General features: G+C 42.0%; 1 protein-coding gene across 1 annotated transcript in view; it reads left to right on the forward strand.

The window, feature by feature from the left end:
* Window positions 1-25,149, forward strand: part of SUCLA2 (succinate-CoA ligase ADP-forming beta subunit) — an 83,506-nt gene that overhangs the window by 54,526 nt on the left and 3,831 nt on the right. Inside the window, exons 5-10 of the mRNA XM_018563247.1 lie at window positions 84-212; window positions 1,886-2,024; window positions 8,934-9,095; window positions 15,692-15,834; window positions 18,600-18,720; window positions 21,059-21,147. Coding sequence (XP_018418749.1) covers window positions 84-212; window positions 1,886-2,024; window positions 8,934-9,095; window positions 15,692-15,834; window positions 18,600-18,720; window positions 21,059-21,147 — 783 coding nt within the window. The remainder of the gene's footprint in view (window positions 1-83; window positions 213-1,885; window positions 2,025-8,933; window positions 9,096-15,691; window positions 15,835-18,599; window positions 18,721-21,058; window positions 21,148-25,149) is intronic.

Genomic DNA, 25,149 nt, shown 5'->3' on the forward strand with positions numbered 1-25,149 from the left:
GCACCAATTGTTTGCAAAAATACAAATTTGCAGCCACTGGAAAACATACATTCTTACACTACCTATGTTTTTTTTTTACTTAGGGTCCTGTGCTGATTGGAAGCTCTCAAGGTGGAGTTAACATTGAAGATGTTGCGGCTGAAAGCCCAGATGCTATTGTGAAAGAGCCCATTGACATTGTAGAAGGCATCCAAAAAGAACAGGCTGTTAGGGTAAATAGCTCCGTGTTTAGAAAGCTTTAGACTGGCTTCTCACCTATTCATCTTTATGGCTTTTTTTAATTTTTATTATTATTGCTTTGGGCTGGTGTGGTGTGATGCATTGACTTGAACGGTCATTCCTATGAGGCCCTTTTAATGCATATTAATTACTACAAAATAGCCATGAACTTTTTTGCCAACATATGTCAACACAATGCATATATATGAACGAGCACCTTTTAAATCAATGGCAAACCTCTGGCCATGGGTTTAAACTAAGGCATTGTCTTTCAGGTGGCTCTTGAGCTACACACAGTCTCCAGTTTTTTTATTCATTGGACTTGTTAGTGACTGTTTTTCTGTTGCCCACCCCTCAGTTGAACTGCTTTTTGACTTTCTGAAAGCAGATGACTTCCAGTGTCCCTCAATGGACGCTAATGAAAATATAGGTTTTTTGTGCTCAAGATAAAATCCCTTTTTTGGAGTCCAATGAGGGGCACAGGTCCCACTCCTTTTATAATCATGCTCTTGGTAATGCTTTCTACAAACTGAGACATGTTTGGGAGTAGTAGGGGTTATCCTGGGCTGACCTAAGGGCTTGTTCACACCATTTTCTGGAGCAGATCTGCAGACCTGGTGCAATGCGTGCAGCGTGTTATTGACACGTATTTGATGCGTTTTTACCGTGTTCCGGATGCGTTCCATGTTTTTTTTTTATGGGGTGGGGCCGTCAGTATGCAGATTCTTGCTCTGAGGTCACTTCCCGCCTCTCTTTACAAGTACTTACCTTTGTGTATGTGGAGCAAGAAAACACTTTTTTTTTGTTAGCTGCAGTACGGCACGTTTCCAGTGCATTTTCGTTGCGTTTTTGACGTGTTCATACACGTTTTCTGCACGTTCCGGTGCATTCCAGACCAAAAAAAATGTGACGTGCAGTATTTTTTCTATGCAGAACGGAAAGCACTGCGCAGGTGTGAACTGGAGCCCAGAAAACACATTGGGATACATTGTGATGCGTTTTTAGTGCAGGAGCTAACTGTCTTGGTCTGGAGAGAATCCGGACATCGTGTGAACAAGCCCTTAATCTATTTGTTTGCCAGTCTCCAACCTTCCTGTAGGTTGCAGTAAAACCTGAAGGTGAATGACCGCCTGTGTCCCTAGGGCCTGCTGATGTTGTCATGTTTAATGCAGGTTCCATAGACCCGCATTAGATGTAAGGACACCGAGGGATAGCCAGAGTGGAGAGGTATAAGGGGAGAGTGCTGACCTTTGTTTACCCCGAGACACCATTGAAGAACTTTAGGGCAATAATAGAATACCCTCCAGCTTTTGAATTTTAATATTTCTTAAAAAATAAAAACCAGATCTTCCATGTGTTAACGCTTGTAATTTCTTCTCTGCTAAAAGCAACTGCTGTCTGAGTACGCTGGAGAGAAAATGCCCTAAAGAAAGTGATATAAAAGAATCAGTTATGCTTATAACCGGGAACCTTGTGTTTTCTCTCCTTGATTGCTTAAATACATTGTTTACTTTATATTGTAAACTATATAGTAATGCTTCCAAGTCATGTAAATCATCACACTACTAGATGAGAATGAAGATAATGAGTATATTTTCCATGGGAATTTAGCTGACTAATCAGACCATGATGTTTTATTTTCTTTTGTTTCTTTTTGTGTGTGCAGCTTGCACAGAAAATGGGTTTCCCAGAGAACATTGTCGATGAGGCAGCTCAGTGCATGATCAACATCTATAATCTGTTCATGAAGTATGATGCTACAATGGTGGAAATCAACCCCATGGTAGAAGATGCTTCAGGAGTAGGTAAGACGTGCAGGCCTTTAGGGGCACTTGCTGCAGACTTTGCATTGTGTGTTTTGCGCAAAGGTTTAAAAAGGTGTGCCAGGGTGAAAAAATGAAGTACATCTCTGCAATATATGCACATTTCACCATGTTTTGTCTCCTTAACCTCCCTGGCGGTATTCCCGAGTGTGGCTCGGGGTTAATTTTCAGTACCAAGAGCAGTAACCCCGAGCCACACTTGGGATTGCACAAAAGTGTCACTTACCTTGTCCCTACGAGCCCGCGGTGTACTCTGCTGTGTACGCCAGGCCGATGCCGGCATCTGACTTTTACTTTTGTTTTCGGCGTCACAGCGGGGGGCAGAGCCGGCGGGAAATTCAAAAGTGAAAAGATGCAATGTACACAGACTACACAGAATACAATGTAATCTGCTATGATTACATTTCTGTATCAAACTATTTCACTTCAGTTTTGTCCCTAGAGCTTTGTCCAGTGCCCTGCCTGCACTTTTACTGTTCTTGGCATCCAAAAAAACGTCCCTTTTAGGTCAAAGTGGTTTTAGACCAGGTAGAAAACAGCGATAGTAAATCAGAATCACTTGCAGAATTGAGCGATAGCGATTCGTTGGGAAATTCGTTATCAGACACTGAACGTGACGACAGCGACGATTCTGCGACAGAGCTCAGTGATGTGTGAACTTGGTACTCTATTGACTGTGGTAGGGATCAGGCAGCGCCCCCAGAATTCCCATTTACTGGACTTTTTTTATTTTTATTTTTTTTATTTTATAATTTTTAAAATAAATTATTATATTATAATATATGATTTCGTGTTTCAAACTTTATCATACCCGGGATGTCTACTGGACTCTTGTTTGGACAGATTTAGGCAAGTTATTCCTAAAATTTACTAAGAATTACAGGCCTACAATATAAAACAGATTGCCACGAAAAACAACGTACTGATTTGGCATGCTAAAATCCTGCATAATCATACCGCCAGGGAGGTTAAAAAAGCTGCAAGTACAGAAAATGACCTGTTGGGCTGCCAGAAATCAAGTGTGCTCTAAATTTCCTGTTTGAGCTGTCAACAAATTGCCTCTGCTGCACTGAAATCCCAAGCAGTGTGGTCAACCCTACCCAATTCTCGTCTATTGGAATACATACTGACTGACAACACTGCTTGGTTTTTCAGAGGCAGATTTGTCCGCTCAAAACAGGTTGTTGTTAGCTCTCTGGATTTCTGGCTGGGTCAATCTGTAATATTCTGTGCTTGCAGCATTGTTGAAACAAAGCTAGGAAATCTCCCGATGGCATTTGCCACTAAAACCCACTACAAGTAGTATCGTACCGCTCAAGTATATATGGGCACATACTGTATGAAATGAGCACTCTATATACAAATTTTGCTTGGCTATTTGGCAATAAGTGACATTTTTTTCCATGAAACAAAGTATTACAATGACTCATTTTATCATCTGCAATACATTTTTTTAATCATTTATACATCAGCAGTTTTTCGGTGAAACTGGAAATTACATAGTAAATGTCTGCTGGTGAACAGATGTCATGCTTTTTAAATGAAAGGTCTTTTAAATGTCTCCTAGATAAATTATACACACAACAGATTATAGGGGATTCTCATCATATCGAATACATAAAGAGCAAATGTCACATTTGATTCTGTTGTGCTGACGCAAAACATTTGTAAAACCTAATTGTCATAATTACTGAGTACAAGCCATTGGTCCTATATCATATGTTCATTCTGTGTACCATTTTCTTAAATGTAGGTGGTATTGCTGGTATTATGACCTATTTGATAGCTTTCGCTAATCTGCACTTAGGTACGGTAATTAAAGCTGCACTCCAGCCTTTCCTTCAGTCTTGCACAGTTGCACAGGCTCCTCTCCTGTATTGAATGTACTTATTCTGATTTTCACTGCACATTGTGAGCTTATAGTGTTATAGCAAGTCGGAGCCTACCTCATTTCTTGACTGGAAGGTGTCCTACATCATCTAGGCCTATCCTCCCCAGTCGTAGTGTCCCTGGCCCACTTTTTTCATTCATTAGATTTCAGCTCTTTAAATCATAGAGGCTCAGCATCATATGTAGGTATCACCAAGGTGATTGTGTGCAAATGCAACCTGCCTGGGAATGCCCTCTCCTCCAGGCTGGTGGATAAGGATCACCAGCACTCAGCAATTTCATTTAAATAAGTCCATTCTATTTGGACCCAGTCACAGTGAAAGCTGTTTTCACTGTGACTGTGTCCAAATAAAATGGACTTATTTAAATGATATTGCTGAGTGCTGGTGATCCTTATCCACCTTCCTATGTCTGCACGGCGCCATCCGTGGTCATCATTGCGAGGGACTCTTTTGTTCACTTACTCTCCTCCAGGCTGACATCCACCCGTTAAGGCATTTTCATATTTGCATAACTCCTCCCAAGAGCCGACCGCCTGCTTGCTTCTGGGCTATGGGCTTTTAGGAGGTGTACTGAGGCAGGGTGCCGTGATGTTTTCAGGAATCTATATACAGTGCTCTGACTGCTTTGCAAAAAGAAGCACAGAGACCCAGTGATTTATGTAACTGGATCTAAATTATAGTTTGTAATCAAAACTGAGGTTTTAGCTAAAATAAATGAATCTGCCTGTTGCAAAATAAAAGAAAACTAACCCTCAAATTAGACTTGGCTATTGGTCAAAATGCCTGCTTCCGGGTTTGTGAGCATTCACTGGCATTTGGCACCAGGCACAATGCTTCTGTCCTTGATTTAACATGATAAAGGGAGAGATACAGACTGCTGTTTTGTGCCTGAATTACTTCATTAGACAGAAGCTTAAGAATGTTGGTCAAGGACTGCTTGGAAATAAAATGTCTCTTGCTCTGATATTCCTGTGGCATTGATTCACCAGCAGGCTCTTTTGTCTGTTGCATAGCCCAGTGCAGTTTTCCCCACTGCAGTGAGTGCTTCTACCTCCCTTTTACAAGGTTATTACAGAAGTGTCGCTCTCCAATTATTTAATTATTCTACTTCATGGACCATTAGGAGGAGTGTGATACCATCATTTGGCTTTAAGGCTCATGCACATGGACTTCTGGGGCTGTACAGTGTAAAATCCAGGCGTATTTACCTGCCCGGCAGCCACAGGTGAGCCCATAGAATTAAAAGGCATATGCAGCTGCACGTAGGTATAGGCTGGCACTTGCATAAACATGGCCATGCTTTCAGGCTTTACAACCCCGGACACAGACAGTCTGCATCCAGGGGCGCACCTCTCTATGCTTGTTTACTTAACCCCTTCATGACTGAGGCCCTTTTTTCAATTTTTGCACCCATGTTATATTCCACATTTTAGGCCTGAAAATGACGTAAAACCCCCCAACATTATAAATTACACATTGGAACTGCCACACGTCGACTCTGTATATTGGGAAGTGAGCGAACACATACCGTCTCTCACTCACATACCGATCAACTTCCAGCAGGGAGCGGTGACTGTCAGTCACTGCTCCCTGCAGGGATTGCCCCCCTCCCCTCTCCAATCCTCCAGTGTTGACTAGAGAAACTGATGTGGGAGGGGGCGGGCACAGCCTCTAGATAGACAGAGCCTGCTGTCGATCAGCCAGCTGGGTGGATCACGACAGTATTGACTGGATCTGTCCCGGCTGCAGCGCTCTCAGTATATAGCGGGCAATAGCTCGCTATATACTGAGTTTTGGTAACGGGAGGACGTTGGTATACATGTCTTCCTGTGACCCTAAAGAGAACTATGGGATAAAAAGGTTACCCCATAGTTCTTTTTTAAGGGCACGCATATAGCCGTGTACAACCGCATATAACCATTGATTTCTGTGGGTGGCTGTACACCGCATTTGTTGCTCCCAGGTCGATAAATACGCCTGAATTTTATGTTTTATAGCCCCCGGGCACCCATGTGCATTAGTAGTGAATATTTTTCTGCTCATAGGTTTGCACACATACATTTTTCATTTTTGTTTTGGAAAACACTGGCCACTGCTGTTCATGCAGACAACTTCTTCTTACACTGTCCCTTTGCCCAGTTTATTTTGCCCCAAACTGGTGTGCTAAATCTATACTTTTTTGCACCCATTGTCTGGGAATCAGTGTCATGCATGACATGGTGACTTGTGAAAGTAAAGGCAAGTCCTTATGAATATTGGAATATGCCTTACTATGAGCATTCTATGGCTAAAGAGGAAATATTTTACTATTTGATATGACTATACCATTTGTGTATTCTTATTTGTAGCTATATCTAATAAAGGATTATATATTGACGACCTGTTGAGGAAATTGTGTACAGTATAAAAAAAAGGGCATTTTGTGTCATGTCATGAAACCCGGTACACACATTGATTTGTTAAAATGTCTTCATTCCCTGATGTAGGTTATTCCCCCGTTATCCACATTTGTGTGTGTTTTTGTCTAGTTATACCTGAAAATGGTCAGGAGGCGGAGGGGAGGGGGGAATTATTTTTCAGTACTTCATAGGAAAATGCACTTTGAAATGTTTTTATTAATTTTTTTGAACCATTTTCTGCCTACAGCAGATTGCCAATACTTAATGGTTGTTTATCATTTCTGATACGCCACTGCTTCTAGCTCACCGTTCAGATGTTTGAGTGGCTTGCCTGCACACACTCCTTGAATGCGTCTGACTCATCGTCCATAGCGGGGAACAGTAGATGGCTGAAACGAAGATAATTGGAAAATGTCATGCTACAAAACAAACCTTTTGTAGAGTATCCGCTTGTTTTTAAACGTTGCTGTTAAAAGACTTCTATATTCAGCATATTACTTTGATTTATTTCACAATGAAAAAGCAATTTTACACACAAAGATATCTTTAACAGTCACACTGTTCTATTTCTTATTTCATACCATTCGTGTATTCATATTTCCTGTGGGGTTAAAGCTGAAGACTAGGCAGGTATAAAATACACAGCTTAATGCAGCTAGGTATTAATACATCATCAAATGTATTTTTAAATACAGCGAACATGAGTAGCTTGCAATCCTTAAAAGAGAACTATAGGGTAATTGTTTTTCCCCATAGTTCTCTTTAGGGTCACGGGAGGATATATACTAGCGTCCTCCCTGTGTAAGAGCTAACTGGGTGATCTACGTGCAAATTTCCTGGCAAGTAGGGATGGGGCTGAGCTTAGCGCAAACCCAGTTCATCTGAGTTCGCCGAGCCCACTCTAAACTGTGACTGCCACCCCCTTCTCCCGACCCAGCCAGTTGCGGAAAGGTGCATACCCTGCCCAACAGCTTTGTGTCAAAAGGGGGCAGGGAATGAGCCCATCAAAAACTGTTTTGAAGTGGTGTCATCCACCTGACAATATGTGGCAGTGCTGTGGAAATCTCGGAACTGGGTGGACAGAAAACCAAATCTTATAGGAAAATCTGCTCTTTTTTTTGTATTTCATCTGTGTATTTAGCTGTTTGCCTGTTTTAAAGAGAACGATCAGGGTTCATATTGTCTAATCCTTCCCCTCAGCAGAGATCATTTTATCAAAAACCTAGGCTTTGGGTCAGATGACAAGCACTGTTGGGATCCTGGAACAGAATGTTCTCCAGGAAAAGTAATTCAGCTATTGTGTTACTACTATGTATTTATCCTGTACAGCCATGATGTCTGTAAGCCTGTCCTTGTGTTGTACAGGCTACTGGCTGTACATAAACATGTGTGACTGTTGGGCACAGAAATACACTCCTTGACAGTATACAGCTCTCCGGCCATGTGAATGAGCCCTAAGTTGTAGCCCCTAACCCCCCCCAATGTTTTCAGCTTCCACATCTTTGAAAAAGAACATCTTACCGATTTGTTTTTAACTACTGTGCTTTGCCCTTTTTTTTTTCTTTGCTTTATTTATCCAGCCCGATGGTTTGCATGTCTTCTTCCATCCCGTTTCTATTGCAGAGATTACATTTCTTATTACTATTTGGACTTTTTCCTTCACATTTCAGCCTTTGCTTCTGTATTTGACTTTTGCAGATTGTCTGGTGTACTTATGTTCACAAATGTGGCTTACCTGTTGTGACGTTCTCACATGCCACCTGCTGACAGAGGTCTTGCTGGGGGCGCTTGGTGCTCTTGAAGTCATGTCACTTTCCTTTGCATTGCATGAAGCTAGATAAAGACAACATTTATCTCTGAAAAAGTGCTTACCTCAGACTTTGGTAAACCCTGCACTGCACAAAAAGCTGTTTTTGGTGCTTTTCCCATTGCACGCTCTCCTCTTTATAATTGTTTATATTTAATTGTACCTGGCGATGTGACCCATCGTCAGGTACAACCATTGCTGTGTAGGGTAAGCCTATGCAAATAGGGATTTTCACACAGGTGTCATTTGAATAGGAACTGCCGTGCAATTTGCCAGCTGTTTGATCGCTTTAACTATCCCTTATATTCATGATGCATATATAAGCGGCTTTGCATGCTATTCTGATATGTACAAATAAAGTATGCATAAAGCAGGGGTAGACACACACCTGCTCTGCTCTGGCAGTGTATAGCACACTGCCAGAGCAGTCACTGTTGACATTTGTTTTCTAACTTTATATTGAGGGTACAATGCGTACACTCTATTCTGGTCCCTGATGACCGGCAGTGAAATCTACTGTGCTGTGAAAAAATGCAGCATGTTTGCTTTTTTCCTTAGCCATGTTATGGTGTCAACAGGGCACATAAAAAACAGTTGTGTTTTTTTTTTTGGAGTCCTGTGTTGATCTGGTGCACACATACACCTCTGTATGTGTGAACGGGCCTTTAAAGAATTACAGTTCTTATGACAAAAAAATAATCCACATGTGTGTATTTCAACAGATATATTTATCTGTGTGGCTGGAGTTCAATTTTGAGGATTCTTTACTTTTTTCTTTTTTGTTTCTTTTTAGTGATGTGTATGGATGCCAAAATAAATTTTGACTCCAATGCAGCATATCGTCAAAAGACCATTTTTGATCTCCGAGACTGGTCACAGGAAGATGAGCGAGACCAGCAAGCAGCAACAGCTGACCTCAACTACATAGGTCTGGATGGAAACATTGGCTGTCTAGGTAGGTTTTGAATTCTTTTATTATTCTGCATAATGTTTTTATTTTATATACATGCCTGTAGAAGCGGTCGTTTCTCATATAATTTAGTAGACCACTATCATTCTGCATATTGTTTTTATTTTATATACATGCCTGTAGATGCGGTCTTTTCTCATATAATTAGTAGACCACTATAATGCACAGCGTATCTTGTTTTTGTTTTCAATCATCTAAATGCTGTAGAGAAGGGCACACACAACTTCAGAGTTTGAAGGCCAGGTAGGTACAGGTCGGAATATTGTAAAAAAGAGAATTCTTCTGCTTAGTGTTCTGTTCTTCACTTTCATTGTCGCCTTGTAGTTTGAGCCATCTTAAAACCATGTATGATCCTGGCTTTCCAGGACTAGAGTTGTGCAGCCTGCTCAAAAGCAACTTGACTGAATAAACGAGTGTGAAGTATGTTTTAAATGTGAACCTGTCCTATTAAGGTGTATAAATTATTACTGGTATTATTGTTCCTGACGATACCTGCAATTTGCTTATAATCTTCTTTCTGGGAAGGACCATTTCAAGATTATATAAAAACCTTTCCTAGGAGGACAAAAATGGACTAACCTTAAGTCGAGCTCTAAAACTTGGTGCCTTCGCTTTACCCGTAGTGTAATTAATACAATGTAGTGGACGTATCTAGTTCACTGTAAGGTTGAACCTAATGGTTGGACTTCTGTTTTTTTTCCTCACCAACTTTTTATGATTGAATGTGCTGCATTACATCTAGTAAAGTTGTTTTAAACAGACTTTTTTCAATGTCATTTACCATAGACACATAGCATATTCTGCATTAGTAGAATCTAGAGCAGTAGCATTCAGAGCAGTAGATGTCACAGGTTTACTGGAGCAGACATGTCATATGTTAAGGCTTATGTTATAATTTTTTGTGCGTTAGATTCTCTAGAGTGCAGTTATGTTTCACTGCAGTCTGTAATGAAAGTTATGCTTTCAGTACCATGTAAAAATGGTAAACTGAAAGGCATTCTTGGTGCTTATCAAGAAACATGCTCATATATCTTCTATGATTGAGTCCTCCTAGGTGATGGCCCTAATGAAACAAGTCGGCTCATTTATGGAAATTTCCAGCTTGAGAAGTATGAATTGCATAAATCATAGCTTCTCCCCGGAATAGTTCACTTAGCTGAAAATGAAAGAAAGTGTATTTTGAAATAATGGATCTGTCACAGCTGACCTCTTCTTCTTTACTGAAATTGAGTAACCTGCAAATTAACCTCTTGCCGTCCGCCCGTAGTAAAAAAACGGACGGACGGCACTGCAGAGGATATTGGGTTTCCCTTGTTTAAATACCTGTGTATTCTCAGGATTTTACTGCAATAGAGCTGCAGAGACTTCTGAACAAGTTAGCACAAACTATATTCAAAATACAAATGAACAGATCAGTGGGGAAACACATCTATACCATGTATGTATAGGGTAGTGTCTATTTTTTGTTTCAGTAGGTTGTGTTGCAGCATTGCCAGTAATTGGATGTAAACATTGCTTCATTGCGTTTTCGAGAAGCAAAACTTTCTATAGCTTTCTGATTCTACAGCTTCCTTCAGTCTTGGTGATTTCTGTTCCAAAGTTATTATTTTTATTATTTTTTTTTATTGAGTGGATTCACTTTCACCATTCCGGAGACCTACATTTTCTGGCGTGATTCTGTGCACAAGATCAGTCCTATTTAGAAAATAAAGGCATATTTTACCAACATTAATGGGAGTTATTAAAGTTGGCTAATCCTGACTGATCATGATGCCTAAAGTTGCCTGGAGAGAGTGATTTCAAAAGATTTCATATATCTTGATTAGTAATTGTGATTTGGAGGGAGAGCACAACCAGGCACCCATGGAGCCAGCCTGATCATTGAGACCAGTAGATATTTTCTTTGTAATTGTTCAGTGGGGGTATACAGGTGAAACTCGAATAATTAGAATATTGTGCAAAAGTAATTGCAGTAAGTGCTGCAAAAGGGGCCCAAACCAAGTACTGAGTACATATGCATGCTTGTACTTTTCAGAGGTCCGATATTGTTCTATGTACAATCCTTGTTTTATTGATTGCATGTAATAATCTACTTTTTTGGGGTTGTGGATTTGGGGTTCTTGGGGTTTTCATGAGCTGTAAGCCATAATCATCACAATTATGACAAATCACGGCTTGAATTATCTTGCTTTGCATGTAATGAGTCTCTCTCATATATTAGTTTCACCTTTTAAGTTGCATTAGTGAAATAAATGAACTTTGCACGATATTCTAATTATTCGAGTTTCACCTGTAAGTAGTTGCTTCATAGTACTCCTAGGTAGAAGGATCATTGCCCATCATGCTGGAGTCACATATAGGGCAGTGTTGCTGGATGGAATTCTTGTTGTTCTGAAACATCGCTTCTTGTTGTATGTGATCAATAAAAAGCTCCAGATGAGCAATTTTGTGTGCTCTAGACATGCTCTTATATATTGAACGTATGGGGGCAATCATCTGCTAATGTCTCTGAATAATATGGATGAATTGAGAAAATTCTGGCATTTAAAGCACAAATTCCAGGATTTATTTTTTTGTTTTTTATTAAGCCTTGCAGTGGGGCTACCCCTGCTACACCCGCACTCCAAGAGTCAAGTGCTAGTTTGTGTCTTGGTTAAAAAAAACCCCAAAGATATACTCACCCAAAGCTCCAAGCCAACTTCTTAAACCGGTCCCTGGAATGTCTCTCCCCATCCTCCTCCAGTCTAAGATCCAGTAAATCATCACATCTACACAGTGTGCATAGTAGTAAGGACCCTGAGGAACATTCCAATGTGCTGCAGAGGAGGAGACAGGCTGGAAGGAACTCCGTAAAAACTGACTAGCTTGGAGCTTCAAGTGAGTAATTATTTGTTAATTTTGCACCTAGTCAAAAACGAGCAGTTAACCCTTGCAGTGCGGGTGGTAGCTCTACTGCAAGTGCCAATTAAAAAAAAACATTTCTTGGATGTGTAATTACTAGGGATGCACCGATACCGGTTCTTCCGTATCAGGTACGAGTACTGATATATTTTTTTAGATACGCGCCAGTACTGAGTATCGGTGCTGTGTTCCCCGATTATCAGGAAGTCGGGTGGCGGATCATGACTCATCGCCCGGCTTCCTGATTGCCTGTGAAGCTGGTGTTCTAGCAAAAGCACACCGGCTTACTTGCTGAGGTTGCCTGACCTCCTGACCAATCGGAAAGTTGTGCGGTAAGTTCCTGATTGGTCAGGAAGCCAGGCTGCCTAGCAACAAGTGAAGCCGACTTCCAAGCCAATCGGAAGCCGGGCAGTATGCCATGACCCGCCTCCCGTGTTCCTGATTGGCTAGGAAGCCTGTTCCATGCTCCTTCCGCACTGACGTATCGGATGATTCGCCCAAATACTCTGTATCGGCACCGATACTGATAGTAGTGTTCGTATCAGTGCATCCCTAGTAATTACTGTAATGACAGAAGGGACTTTCAAACCAAATTACACTAAAATTGATCTAGTATGTGCTACCAGTCTAAAAATTTCAGGCTTTGCTTTAGTTTCATTAGTTCTATCTATCACCTGGAATATGTGCACATTTTGTGGGTACTATTGAAATTTCTTTATGATATCTGTTTGACAAGTCACATTAATCCACTATCTTGTTTGTTCTGTAACATGATTATTGGAGTATACAAATCTTAAAATTTCCAGCAACCTTATATTTGTGTTAATCTTTTTTCCCTTATCTGTATTAGAACGCTATTAAAATATTATGTTCCCTGTAACATTTTAATTGGTACATTATCATGGTGGAAAAAACTGATTTATGTGGCTGAGTGTGACTGTTAGTGATCTCTTATCTCATTTGTTTAATAAGTGCAGCTGATCCTCAGTCTATGGCAGGTATTTGGAGAGTATCAGACGGTCAGAAGTGATGTCATATTTGGCTTGATTTGATAAAAAAAACATAACTCTCAAGCTTTTCTTCTTTTTGATCCTTTGGCGTTTTTTTCCCAACCATATTTGTCCCTTTTTGAGGCTTCATTCTCACCTACCACATGTGTTTTTATGCAGAGATATGTCTGGATAGATGCTCTGTTTATGCTTCTAGTTTCTTAAAGTGATGCGTGTTTACATGCATATGCTTTTAGATTAGGGATGTTCAGATACCAGTTCAGATACCAGTGCAGATACTTGGCATTTTCACGAAAACTACCAGAGTTGCAGCTGGGACCTGGCTCTGGCACTCCACCACTGTCCTGAAATCATTAGTCGCTATTGTTTTAGAAAAACTGTCACATGGACAGTAAACAAAAATGTAAGTACTCGGCAAGTACCAGTACTCGCAAAACCGGTATCTGTGCATCCCTTTATTTATTAAAAAAACAATCATACATTAAAACAGAGAAGTACAAATCCCAGGAGCCCCGTATGCTCCTTACCAATGACCGCTGCCTCCTAACTTTTGAATTTTTCTCTAGTCTTGGAGCTGGAAAAGTATCTGTACTTGTACCGAGTACGGTACTTGGTATCTGAGCATCCCTAGTTTAGATGCATCAGTCCTTTGTCCATTTAAATAGTCCATTGAAGTAGCCAAAGTTTATTTTAATATGTATTTTTTAAAAAAAAAAGTGTTTTCACATTTATAATCATTTGTCAGCTTAATAGTAAATAAAAAAAATCAGAGTAGAATATTTAAAAGATTGTCCAAAATTGAAGCGGTATATGTGTTAAAACAATTTGGTGGGCAAATTAATTAAAGAATTATAGTTAAGTAATGAAAGCTGTTGGGTTTGGCTTGGCATCTAGTCATTGATAACCCCCTCCCCGTAACATAAGGGATAAACTGGTGATCTGAGAACCCCTGTCTTGGGTAAGGTAGAACTGTTCCCAAACACACCCTCCTTAGGCTCCTTGCTGTCTTTCACTTATGAAAGTTTGATACTTAGAAGCTCCTCACAGCACCAATCGGATCAAAATCAGTCTTAAAATATGGATGCAATGGAAATATGGAAAGCAGACATAGCAGGTTACGCCTCACAGACTTTAGAAAGAAATTACTTATGACAATGTGAGCTGTTTTCTGGATCCTTGATGCAATGGATTGCAGGGAATTTAGAATATGATAAACTTTCTGATTTTAGCATAGCTGCAGGGTTTGTTGGACCGCATTAGTAGCTCACCGATTTGGTTTAACTAGTTACTAGTTTTTTGTTTATAAACAAAGTGATTTCTGTTTCTTTCAATTTGTTTGTCAAGACTTTAGGGTATTTTACTTATTTTCCTTTAAAATAAATGTGATGTTACATGGCAGGGGATGCCTTTTTACTGATTGTATTGTACATTGCATACTCTCCACCACTGCACATTGATATCTGTGGTCAGTTATTTTTATACCACCAATCATCACAGTATTGTCACATTTAATAGGTAGAAGTTATTCATACAACTGTCACTACTGCATTTCTCCTGGTTAAGGCTACATTCACACCAGGTGCATTTTAGATTCCTTTGTATGCATTTAAAATGGTTTTCTAAACCTGTCTGTCTATCTACCTCCAATTGATATATTGACAGGTTGCATGTAGATACTGTTATCTGCATTCAGTTTAGCTGCATTTAGTAAAAATAGAAGTCAGGTGCATCTGGGAATCCATTTAAACTTCTAAATGCACCGAAACACATAACGCGTTTTGCTGCTAGGATTTGGTACCAGATGCATCTAAATACATATGCATGTAAACACGTAAGTGCACGCTGTGACGGACCGCCTGGTACCCCGTCTGGGTACCTCCGTCAGAAATCAGCTTCCTCTCCGCTGGAAACCGAATTCCAGTGTCCTCAGCCCAAATCTGCCTAATTATTGGACGAAACCAATATATTAGGACAGAAAGCTAAACCCCTCAAACATCAGACAACACCAATGTTGAATTGGAAATCAAGAACTGGTTTATTGAAGAAAGCACACAGAGTTTTTATACCTCACAGAATCAGATAAGAGTTCAGTGTGTTGAACAGTTCCCACCCCTAGACAGCCAGGTGCCGCATTGGAATTCCTTAAGCACAGACACTCTTTGAATCTAATGAATGTCCTTAATTAGCTAAGAGCTTGATCATCCTAAACAATGGTCACTCCAGACAGCCTGCTGCCTATAATGAACACAGGGTCACTTAAATGTAATGTCAGGGGAAACATGCAATATTTTCACTCCACACATAAACCTAGGAGAATGGTTCCATGTAACCCCAAGAAGTCTGAGGGGGGGGGTCTCCATATTTCTAGGTCCATAGTTAGTAGGAAGGAGGCTAGCCCTCAGGCTCCTCCAGCAGCACCAGTGACGGTTCAGTCCGTCACACACACCATTTAACGCATCTAGAAGCATAAACGCAGCATGAAGTCTGTCATATTTCTCTTTGCATTTAAAGCACAAAACTGCAAGTGGCAAATGTGAATGAAGCCTTAAACGTCAGGCACACGTTTGCATGATTCTAGAAAGCGCAATTATGAATGTACGCAGTCTGATGCATCTGATATTGAGGTATACTGTACGGTGCCCAGTGTCATTTGGTCTCTTTGTTCCACAGTAAATGGTGCTGGCCTGGCTATGGCAACAATGGACATTATAAAGCTTCATGGAGGAACTCCAGCAAACTTCTTGGATGTTGGTGGCGGAGCTACCGTTCAGCAAGTAACAGAAGCTTTTAGGCTCATCACGTCAGACAAAAAGGTATATGAAATATACAGCAGTGTTTTGTGTATTATATTTGTCTGCATGCACGGCCGTGTGCGTACATGTGGCAGGTTTGAATGATTTGGCATTTGCAGTTAACTTTTATTATAATGGTAAAATTTCACGCACCATTGATTGTTTGTCGATCTCCTGTTCTGTTGTCTGGGGTTTAATAATTTCGGATTGTTAGTCAGTCATTGCAGGTTAAATAGAGCTTGAAGCAATTTTCACAAAACGTAGAGATTGCCTTTTGTGTTCAGCCCAGTGGGATATGTAGTATTGAGCTGGACTCATGTTTTTCTGGGCATGCAAGCCATTTCTCTCTCACACCTATGTACGATTGTAGATGTGATAGCTCCCTAGTGCCTCTAGTTACTATGTGCATTTTTCAGACATCTTGTGTGAACTGTGAAAATAATCACAGGATGATGACACCACTAAGGAATATCCATCTGAAATAAGGGAATCCCATTGCATCCCTCACTCAGAATTAAAGGAGACCTTCCAAGTAGCTGTATAAGATATTCAACTGTGAGGCGTTGTTGGCTTAACAGGAAATCGGGTGATTTAGTACGGTAACCTATATCTATGTATCGTGATTTTAATTCACTACAGAATTGGGATCATTGCCCTAATTTTAGCTTACAAGAATGCACCATGGTGTGCATTCATCCTTTGCAACCAATCAAAAATCACTTGTTTCATCAGTCAGAGCAATGGGGAATAATTTCTATTTTATTGCTGTGAGTTACAACAGTTTGGTCTTTGCTCTCTGCTTTTTTAACGTAAGAGCATCGAGCCATTTCCTCCAGTGCTTGTTTCATGTAATATATAACTTTTGGCTTGGTATACTTGTGGACTGGGTTAATTTAAAATCTAGAGCCCTGTGATAAAAATGAACAAATGATGGGTGTTTAGCAGCAAGCTTTGCCAGCTGGAGACCACACACCATCTTCCAGCTCCAGTCATTGCTTCTGTATACCTCTTTAAAGTTGGCAATGTTCACCAAACCACATTTTGTAAAGCTGAACTTTAGGCAAATGAAGAACATTCCAGTCCTGATATTTACACAGCTCTGCCACACCACACAGCCCTGTCTGGCGGCATAAAGATAACCTGATTTTTCTCTGCTGCAGTTTAGTAACACTCACAGGTCTCCTGCCCACCCCCACCCTGTAACTGGATAGTACAAGCAGAAGCAGCACAATAATATGCTCTTCACTCTGTCATCTCCTATCAGCTTCGCCCTTTACTGCAGCATGACCAGTTGGCTCCTTGTGCTGCTTCTTCTCCCTTAATGATTACAAAGCTGCATTCATTTGTGTCTTTTATATCTGCCTAGAGTTCAGCTTTGAATTATCTTTAGTATGTATTCAGGCAGGAGTATATTATTACTAGGGATGCACCGATGCCAATACTAGTATTGGTGCCGATGGCGAGTATTTGAGCGAGTACTCGTGCTCCCCCAAATGCTCCGATGCCTAGCCCGATACTTCCGGTATCAGGAAGCCGGGCAGCGCGTCATTACATGCTGCACAGCTTCCTAATTGGCCGTGAAGCCGGCGCCAGGCTCCCTCGTCACTTCATGACTAGGAAGCATGGAGTCGGCTTCCCAGGCAATCAGGAATCCGGGCACTGCGTCATTACACAGCGCCCAGCTTCCTGATTGTCCAGAAAGCCGGCTCCATGCTTTCTCGTCACCTAGTGACGAGAAGCATGGGGGCGGCTTCCCTGCTACCGGAGGAAAGCCGCGTTCTGCCTGGAGAGGCCCCGGGGGGGGGACAGGCTGGACATACCAAGGTAAGAGGGGACAGACTTTCTTGTTAATCGGGAAGCCGGGTGGCGAGTCTTTACACGCTGCCCGGCTTCCCAGCTAATCGGGAAGCCAGGTGGCAAGTCATTACACGCCGCCTGGCTTACTGAATGGGACTTCCTGTATCGGCGAGTACCAAAAACAAATATCGGTACTCGGACTCTATACCGAAATACCGTTATCGGTGCATCCCTAATTATTATTATTAACCAGTTGACATCCGCGGTGTTAAACCCCCTTCCCATCCAGGCCATTTTTCAGTATTCAGCGCTGCGGTACTTTGACTGACATTTATTCCGTCATGCAACGCTGTACTGAAACAGTTGGCCTTTTTTTAAAAGCATGAAGTAGGGATTTTTGATGCAAAAGCATTACAAACAATATAATGTTTGTCAAGAGGCCAATTAAAATCCGGTTTTCATTGGTCTTTTGATACACCAAGTATATTCTTTTAGTCTAAAGCAGGGGTGGGCAACTCTGGCCCTCCACCTGTGTTTTAACTGCAAATCCCAACATGCCTGTAAATGGCAGTCTTGTGAAACCTCATGTGACTTGTAGTTCCACAACAGCTGAAGGGCCAGAGTTATCCACTATAGCCTATATGATTTACTACATATCCATAATGAATTGCTATCAACCATTTGATATGTATTTTTACATTGTTGTAATAAAATTGTGTAATTTTTAATGACATTATTGTGTGGATTTTCTAAATGTTACATACAAAAATCCCCCTCCCTTTTTAAAAATAATGTATATATTTATGGGATGGGAACATCTGAGATGTTTTACATTGTTGATGGATTTTAGGTGTATCAGGCTGAGTAGGCTAATTGTTTTAAAACTGATATTAATATTTTAAATGCAATTTTTCTTGCTTTTGCAGGTTTATCTTTGTATTTGAATATGCTACTGCAGATAACTTAACTTTAAACATATTTCCATGTAGGTACTGGCTATCCTGGTGAACATTTTTGGTGGTATTATGAGATGTGATGTAATCGCACAAGGAATCATAATGGCTGTAAAGGATCTGGAACTCAGGATACCCATTGTAGTCCGTTTGCAAGGTACCCTAATTTGCTGATGACCCTTGCCTTATTTTTTTTTTGGAGAAGTAAAACGCGTTACATGCCCATGCATCTTACTCTTGCCCTTTATTTTATTCATTACATTCTTTGAGAAGATGTTAGGTGCTGTTTTCTAAATCAGTAAAAGCACAGGGAAGGACTTGTTGTGACATTTTCTGATTACTTAGATTTTTTTGAATGCCCTTTTATCACAGGGCCTTATTGCATGACTTTATATTCTGCATTCCAGTATCGGTCTATAGGCTAGGTAGCCAAGTAATGGATACGCACAGAAGATGGGAGAGTGACAGTAATGCAGAGAGATTAATTAGAAAGGGTGTACAGTTGGAGGATAGAAAAGAAGCATCAGCTCACAGTAAGGTGGAAAGATCATTCCTGTGTGTGGAGATAAGATTGGTGAAGACACGGTGAGCCAGAGCCATTTTGTAAATCTGTAATTACAGTAAAAAAAAAAATAGGGCAACCTGTCACTGAAGTTTTTATGTACTTTTTATTGCCTTCTTGTTTACAGGGTTGTCGACTAAATTTGTAATTTGGCACAGTTTGTGTAAAATATAACCTGAAAGGTTGCTTTCCCTTTTCTGAAAATCAGAGAGGGCTTGGACTGTAAAAAAGCTGGAAATACTCAGCCATGTATAACATACAGTATTATATTCTCTCTCTTCCTTTGTCAGTTTGCTGCACCGTGTGTGTTAGGGGTAGTTATGGAATACTCTACATTGGGAATTCAATTGCCCAAATATCAGTAAAAACCTTGGCTGAGACAGTGTGGAGGCTGCCATTGCTGAAAATGCACATTCATTAGCTATCCTGATGAGCCAGCGGCTTCAATCCTTTTGGTTCGCTTTCCTCGAACAAGTCTGCAGATTACCAAGAACAAGTCTGCAGATTAGAAGCTTTGATTTCAGACTCGCTTACACGATTGCATGTATTTTTCTGGGTCAGTGTCTGAGACTGTTTTTTAAAGGCAAAGACTGCAAGGCAGCTAGTTTTTCAGTCAGTGGATGCAGCCTGCTAGTTCCTCTCATGACAGGTTTTCTTTAAAGAAGAACTCTGAGAAAAATGATTAACCCTTGCATTGGGGCTACCCCAAACTGCAGGGATTAACCCCTTCGTGACTGACGACGTACAGTGTACGTCGCCAGCATCGGGGCTGTTGACTTTTGCCGCCGGGAGTCTGTTTAAACTTGTAGAGCCGACTGTCGGCTTTACAACAGAAGCGATCCTGGCGGCTTCTGCGTGCTTCCCGGGCTCCGTTGCCCCTCCTACGGGCCCGGGACCAGCGATCTTTGTGTCCGCGGGGAGCTGGGGAGGAGGTCGACGAACTTCCGTTCATCGATCCCCTCCCCGTTCTATGGGACCGGGAGCGATGCAGATTGCATCACTTCCGGTCCCTGGGCTGTCAGTTCTGGGCTCCTGCAGCCCAGCTATAAGCTATTGAAGTGCGATCTGCACTTCAATAGCTTATTTCTAGTGTAAAGGTGACTCTGGGGGCTTTGGACCCCCAGCATCACCTTAAAGAGGACCTGTCACCACCATCTGCTATTACATGGGGGGGCTTGCAAGCCCCCCCATGTGATAGCAGTCAAAGTAAAGATTTGTTGTGTTTTGGGGCATTTAATTAAATTTGTCACTAAATTTTGGGGTTTAATAAGGAGTTGCGCTAATATTGCGCAACATAAAAATTTTCAACTACCACCATTTTATTCTATAGGGTCTTGGCATTCAGAAAATATATAATGTTGGGGGGTTTTACGTCATTTTCAGGCCTAAAATGTGGAATATAACATGGGTGCAAAAAATGAAAAAAGGGCCTCAGTCATGAAGGGGTTAAGTGCTCCTTGGTGTCTAGGGAGGAAAATAAAAAGTTTTACTCACCTGATCTTCTGAGCCCGCTTGCTCTTAGACCAGTCCCTGGAGACTCTCTCCCCCTCCGCTGCAGCAGTCTAAGGTCCCGTAAATAATCACGTTCTAAACACAGTGTATAGAATGTGTGGGCGTCGAGGTACATTTCCTTGCTTCAGGGTAGGAGGAGAGAGGCTGTAGAGTGCTGTCACAGCTGGTCGGTCTGAGGATCAGGTGAGTATAACTTTTATTTTCATCCTTAGACCACAACAAGCAGTTAACCCTTGCAGTGCGGGGATAGCCACACTGCACGGGTTAATCATAATCCTCCCTGAAGTTCTGCTTTAAGCCCATAGCGATTAATACTTTTCATGGAATATAAAATTTATAGTGACAAATCTTGCTTGCCAGGGGTAGGGTGAACACACACACACACATCTGTGCTCACGGTTACTTTACCATTTTCTTTTAGGTACAAGGGTCGATGATGCTAAAGCACTTATAACAGCCAGTGGGCTGAAAATTCTTGCATGTGATGATCTGGATGAAGCTGCAAAAATGGTAAGTTTTGTTTTCTGCAATGGCTGGTTAATATTTTTTTTTCTTTTTTAATAAATACTTAGTCATACCCGTTCTCTGGTGGTCAGAGATGAACATATGTTGCAATAATGCTGAATGCTAACCAGATATATTTCTCTTCCGTTCATTGAAGGACACAGGGAACAGATCGGAGATCGTGTAGGGTAATATCGCCACCTGCAGGAGAAGGACGCTAGGCACAAAACTAAAGACCAATTACAGCCTAGGGGCGGCCACTGCTGGTGGCCAAAACCCCCACCTGCTGACAAGTCTCCGCTTTGGTTCGCACCTTCGTACGGGGGTTACGCAGATTGCTCCTCCTGGTCGATCCCCATTACCGCCTTGGGATCTGAACCTGGTTCTCTCGTTTTTGCGGGTATCTCCTAATTGGACCTTTTGCGGGAACTTCCGCTTCTGCCCTTGTCTCAAAGGGTGGCCTTTTTGGTTGCGATCACTTCCGTTCGCAGGGTTTCGGAGATGGCGACTCTGTTTTGCACTTTGCCGTTGCTGGTCTTGCATCGGGACAAGGTGATCCTACAACCTCGACCGTCCTTCCTGCCAGGGGGTTTCCGGTCCTCCATCTCAATGTGGACATTGTTTTTACCTTCCTGGTGTCCGAAGCCCGTTCATAGGATGGATAGATGTGGTTCGCGCTCTCCGGGTTTAATTGGGTGCTACAGCTCCCTTCCGCGAGTCGGATTCCTTAATGTTGTTGCGGATGGTCCTCGGAGTGTCGGGTCGCTTCCTCGGCCGCCATCTCTCGCTGGATTCGCAACACGTTTTCTCAGGCGTGTGCCATTAAGGGGCGTTAGCCTTTTTCTGTTAAGGCCCATTCTGCAAGGGCTGTTGAGGCATCTTGGGCCTTCCGTCCTGGTGCCTCGGTTTCCCTGGTTTGTAAGGCCGCTACTTGGTCTTCTGTTCACACCTTTGCCAAGTTTTATAAGGTGGATGATTTGGCATCGGCGGATGCTGGTTTGGGGCGCATGTTATTGCAGGCGGCCGTTTGAGGGGATTGTTTTCTTTGGGTTTATTTGGGTCTTTTCTGCCCACCCCTCTTCAGGTACTGCTTTGTGACGTCCCTACACTACATGATCTCCGATCTGTTCCCTGTGTCCTTCAATGAACGGAAGAGAAAATAGGATTTTTGTACTCACCGTAAAATCCTTTTCTCTCCGTTCATTGAAGGACACAGGTCCCGCCCCTCTGTGTGGGTGTGTACTCCTAACTGCTTGTTACTTACTGGAGACTTGTCAGCAGGTGGGGGTTTTGGCCACCAGCAGGGGCCGCCCCTAGGCTGTAATTGGTCTTTAGTTTTGTGCCTAGCGTCCTTCTCCTGCAGGTGGCGATATTACCCTACACTACATGATCTCCGATCTGTTCCCTGTGTCCTTCAATGAACGGAGAGAAAAGGATTTTACGGTGAGTACAAAAATCCTATTTTTTCCTATATTGAGCCCAAATAAACAGATGCAGGATTAAATGCAAACCTAATTGGGTGAATACTGCGTTATTCAGGCTGGCACAGCACCTATTTTTTTGCTAGATGTTCAAGGTTTCTATTGAGTTGCTGTTTAAGGCCGGTTTTTTTACCTTGCAGTTTTTTAAGTTTACTGCCTTCCCATTTAAAATTCCTTACTTTCAGGCTATTTGCAAGTTCTCCCAAACAAATAATTTTTATTCTGCGGTACATTTTAATCGCCAACCTACCCAACCTTACCGATCTCTTCAGTTTACAGTTAATAAGCCAGTCGTGTTCATTAGGCATGCTTTATCTTAGTGCATTGAGACAGAATACATTTCAGACTCTTTGTTTTCAACTCCCACTCTTATTTTATGCAAGTGGTCAAAGCAGCTCATTAAATGATCAAGCCAAGTACAAGGTAATAATGAAATGGTAATCACATGAAATACTGTTATTTGATATGATGAGATAGCTAACTGTACAGAAAATGTGGAATTCACTGAAGAAGTAGGGTTACAAATTGTGTGTCTGTATCTTGAAATGTTCTATATAGATATGCTAGAATGGTGGACATTTAAAAAGCTGCATGGTTGCTCTTGTTAGAACTGTACACTGTAATCAATGGTGTTTGCAACAACTGTAGGTACTAGTGAAGGCATTATGCAGAATGGATTGTAATCTCCTGTGGGAACTTTCATTTGCACACTATAGTAAACCTTATCTAATAAATGCAGCAACATGTTGAATTCAAGTGGATCGTAATATACACGTTCAGAGCAGCCATCAGAAATTTCGGGGCCCCTTACACGGCTTTAGGCTAGGGCCTCCCCGCACCGCGCAATATAGTAAAATTATACAGCAATGAATGCAGAATGGCACTGGCTACAGAGGACTACAAATCCCAGCAATAGTACATTATAGTGTCATGTTGTGCTATAGCTGGCATTTGTTGTATTCCTCTATAGCTGCTGGTATTCTGCATTTCGCCGTATAATCATTATACAATGCACTGCAGAACACCATCAGCTATAGAGGACTACAAATCCCAGTAATAACACATTATATACAGTACAATGCAGAATGGCACCGGCTATAGAAGAAGACAGCAAATCCCAGCAATACAATATACATACAGTGTACAATGTATTGCTGGGATATGTGGTCCTCTATAGCTGATGGTACATATACAGCGCAATATACCATCAGCTATAGAGGAATACAACAAATCCCAGCAATACATTTTTACAGCATGTGGGGGGGGGTGCAGGTACTCTTACCTGCACACTCTTTAGGCAACTTTCTTCCCAGATCTTGGGACTGTCAGCAGCTGCCGTTCCCCCACACTGCGGTCTCCCTGCAACGACGTGATCATCTTGGCGGGCAGCGGCGGGAGAGAGCTCAGAGCTGGGAGAGGCGGGGAGCAGGTGCGGCGTAAAGCGTGCGGTGCGTGTGGAGCCGCAAAACAGGGGCAACTAATCGAAAGCTAACTAATCGATGATGGAAAATGTTGACAACATTTTCCATCATCGATTTTGCAGCACCGACAGTTGTTGCAGCCCCGGTCCCATCAGTCTCTGTACAGAGGAGCTTACACTATAATGCCCCCCCGTCACATCAGTCTCTGTACATAGCAGCTTACACTCTAATGTCCCCCCCCCCACAGTTACATTACCTGCTGGACGCAGGGTTTCGTGACCCACTGGACACTAGACATGTGCACCGGCAAAAAAATTGTTTAGTTTCATGTTGTTTTGATTCGGATTTTGCGTTATTTCGGGATTCGGACTAAATTCGTTAGCGGTATTCGCTAGGAATGTTAATTTCCGTTTCATGTTCGTATAGTTCATTTCATTGCAGCAAAGTGACATTAACATTTTTTTTTTAAATTGTCACTTTGCTGCAATGAAAATTCGTCCACAAACGAAAATGCGTACTGACGACCGCTAACGAAATTTCGTCCGGAAAACTAATTTTTCCAAAACTAATCGCACATGTCTACTGGACGCAGGGCTTATGGTTAGTTCACACCATAAGCAGTGTGCTCCGGTCCGATTATGGCCAGAACGCACTGCCCGCATTGCGGCTGGCTCACTTTTTTGCCAGGCTGGAGGGAGAGTGGCGGGCCATTGAAGTGAATGGCACCGTAGCCACGCCCTCTGGCTGCAATGCGATCACCCACACGGGATCACAAGGCATATTGTACCACCAGTGCGTTCGGATGTGGTGCAATAAAAATGCTGCAAGCACTATTTTGATCGCACCGCACCCGAATGCACTGCAGGCACAATGTGCCTTGCGATCCATTGCGGACGATCGCATTGCGGCCGGAGGGAGTGGCTACAGTGCTATTTACTTCAATGGCCCACCATGCCCCCTTCATCCCGGCAAATAAGTGAGCCTGCCGCAATGCGGGCAGTGCGTTCCGGCCAGAATCGGACCGGAACGCACTGCTTATGGTGTGAACTAAACCTTAGTGACGCAATGGACTCTGGGATTAGTGACCCGCTGGAAAGGGGGCTGAG

Source organism: Nanorana parkeri, unplaced genomic scaffold (assembly GCF_000935625.1).
Source record: "Nanorana parkeri isolate BGI_ZX_2015 unplaced genomic scaffold, ASM93562v1 scaffold644, whole genome shotgun sequence".
NCBI classification, from domain to species: domain Eukaryota; kingdom Metazoa; phylum Chordata; class Amphibia; order Anura; family Dicroglossidae; genus Nanorana; species Nanorana parkeri.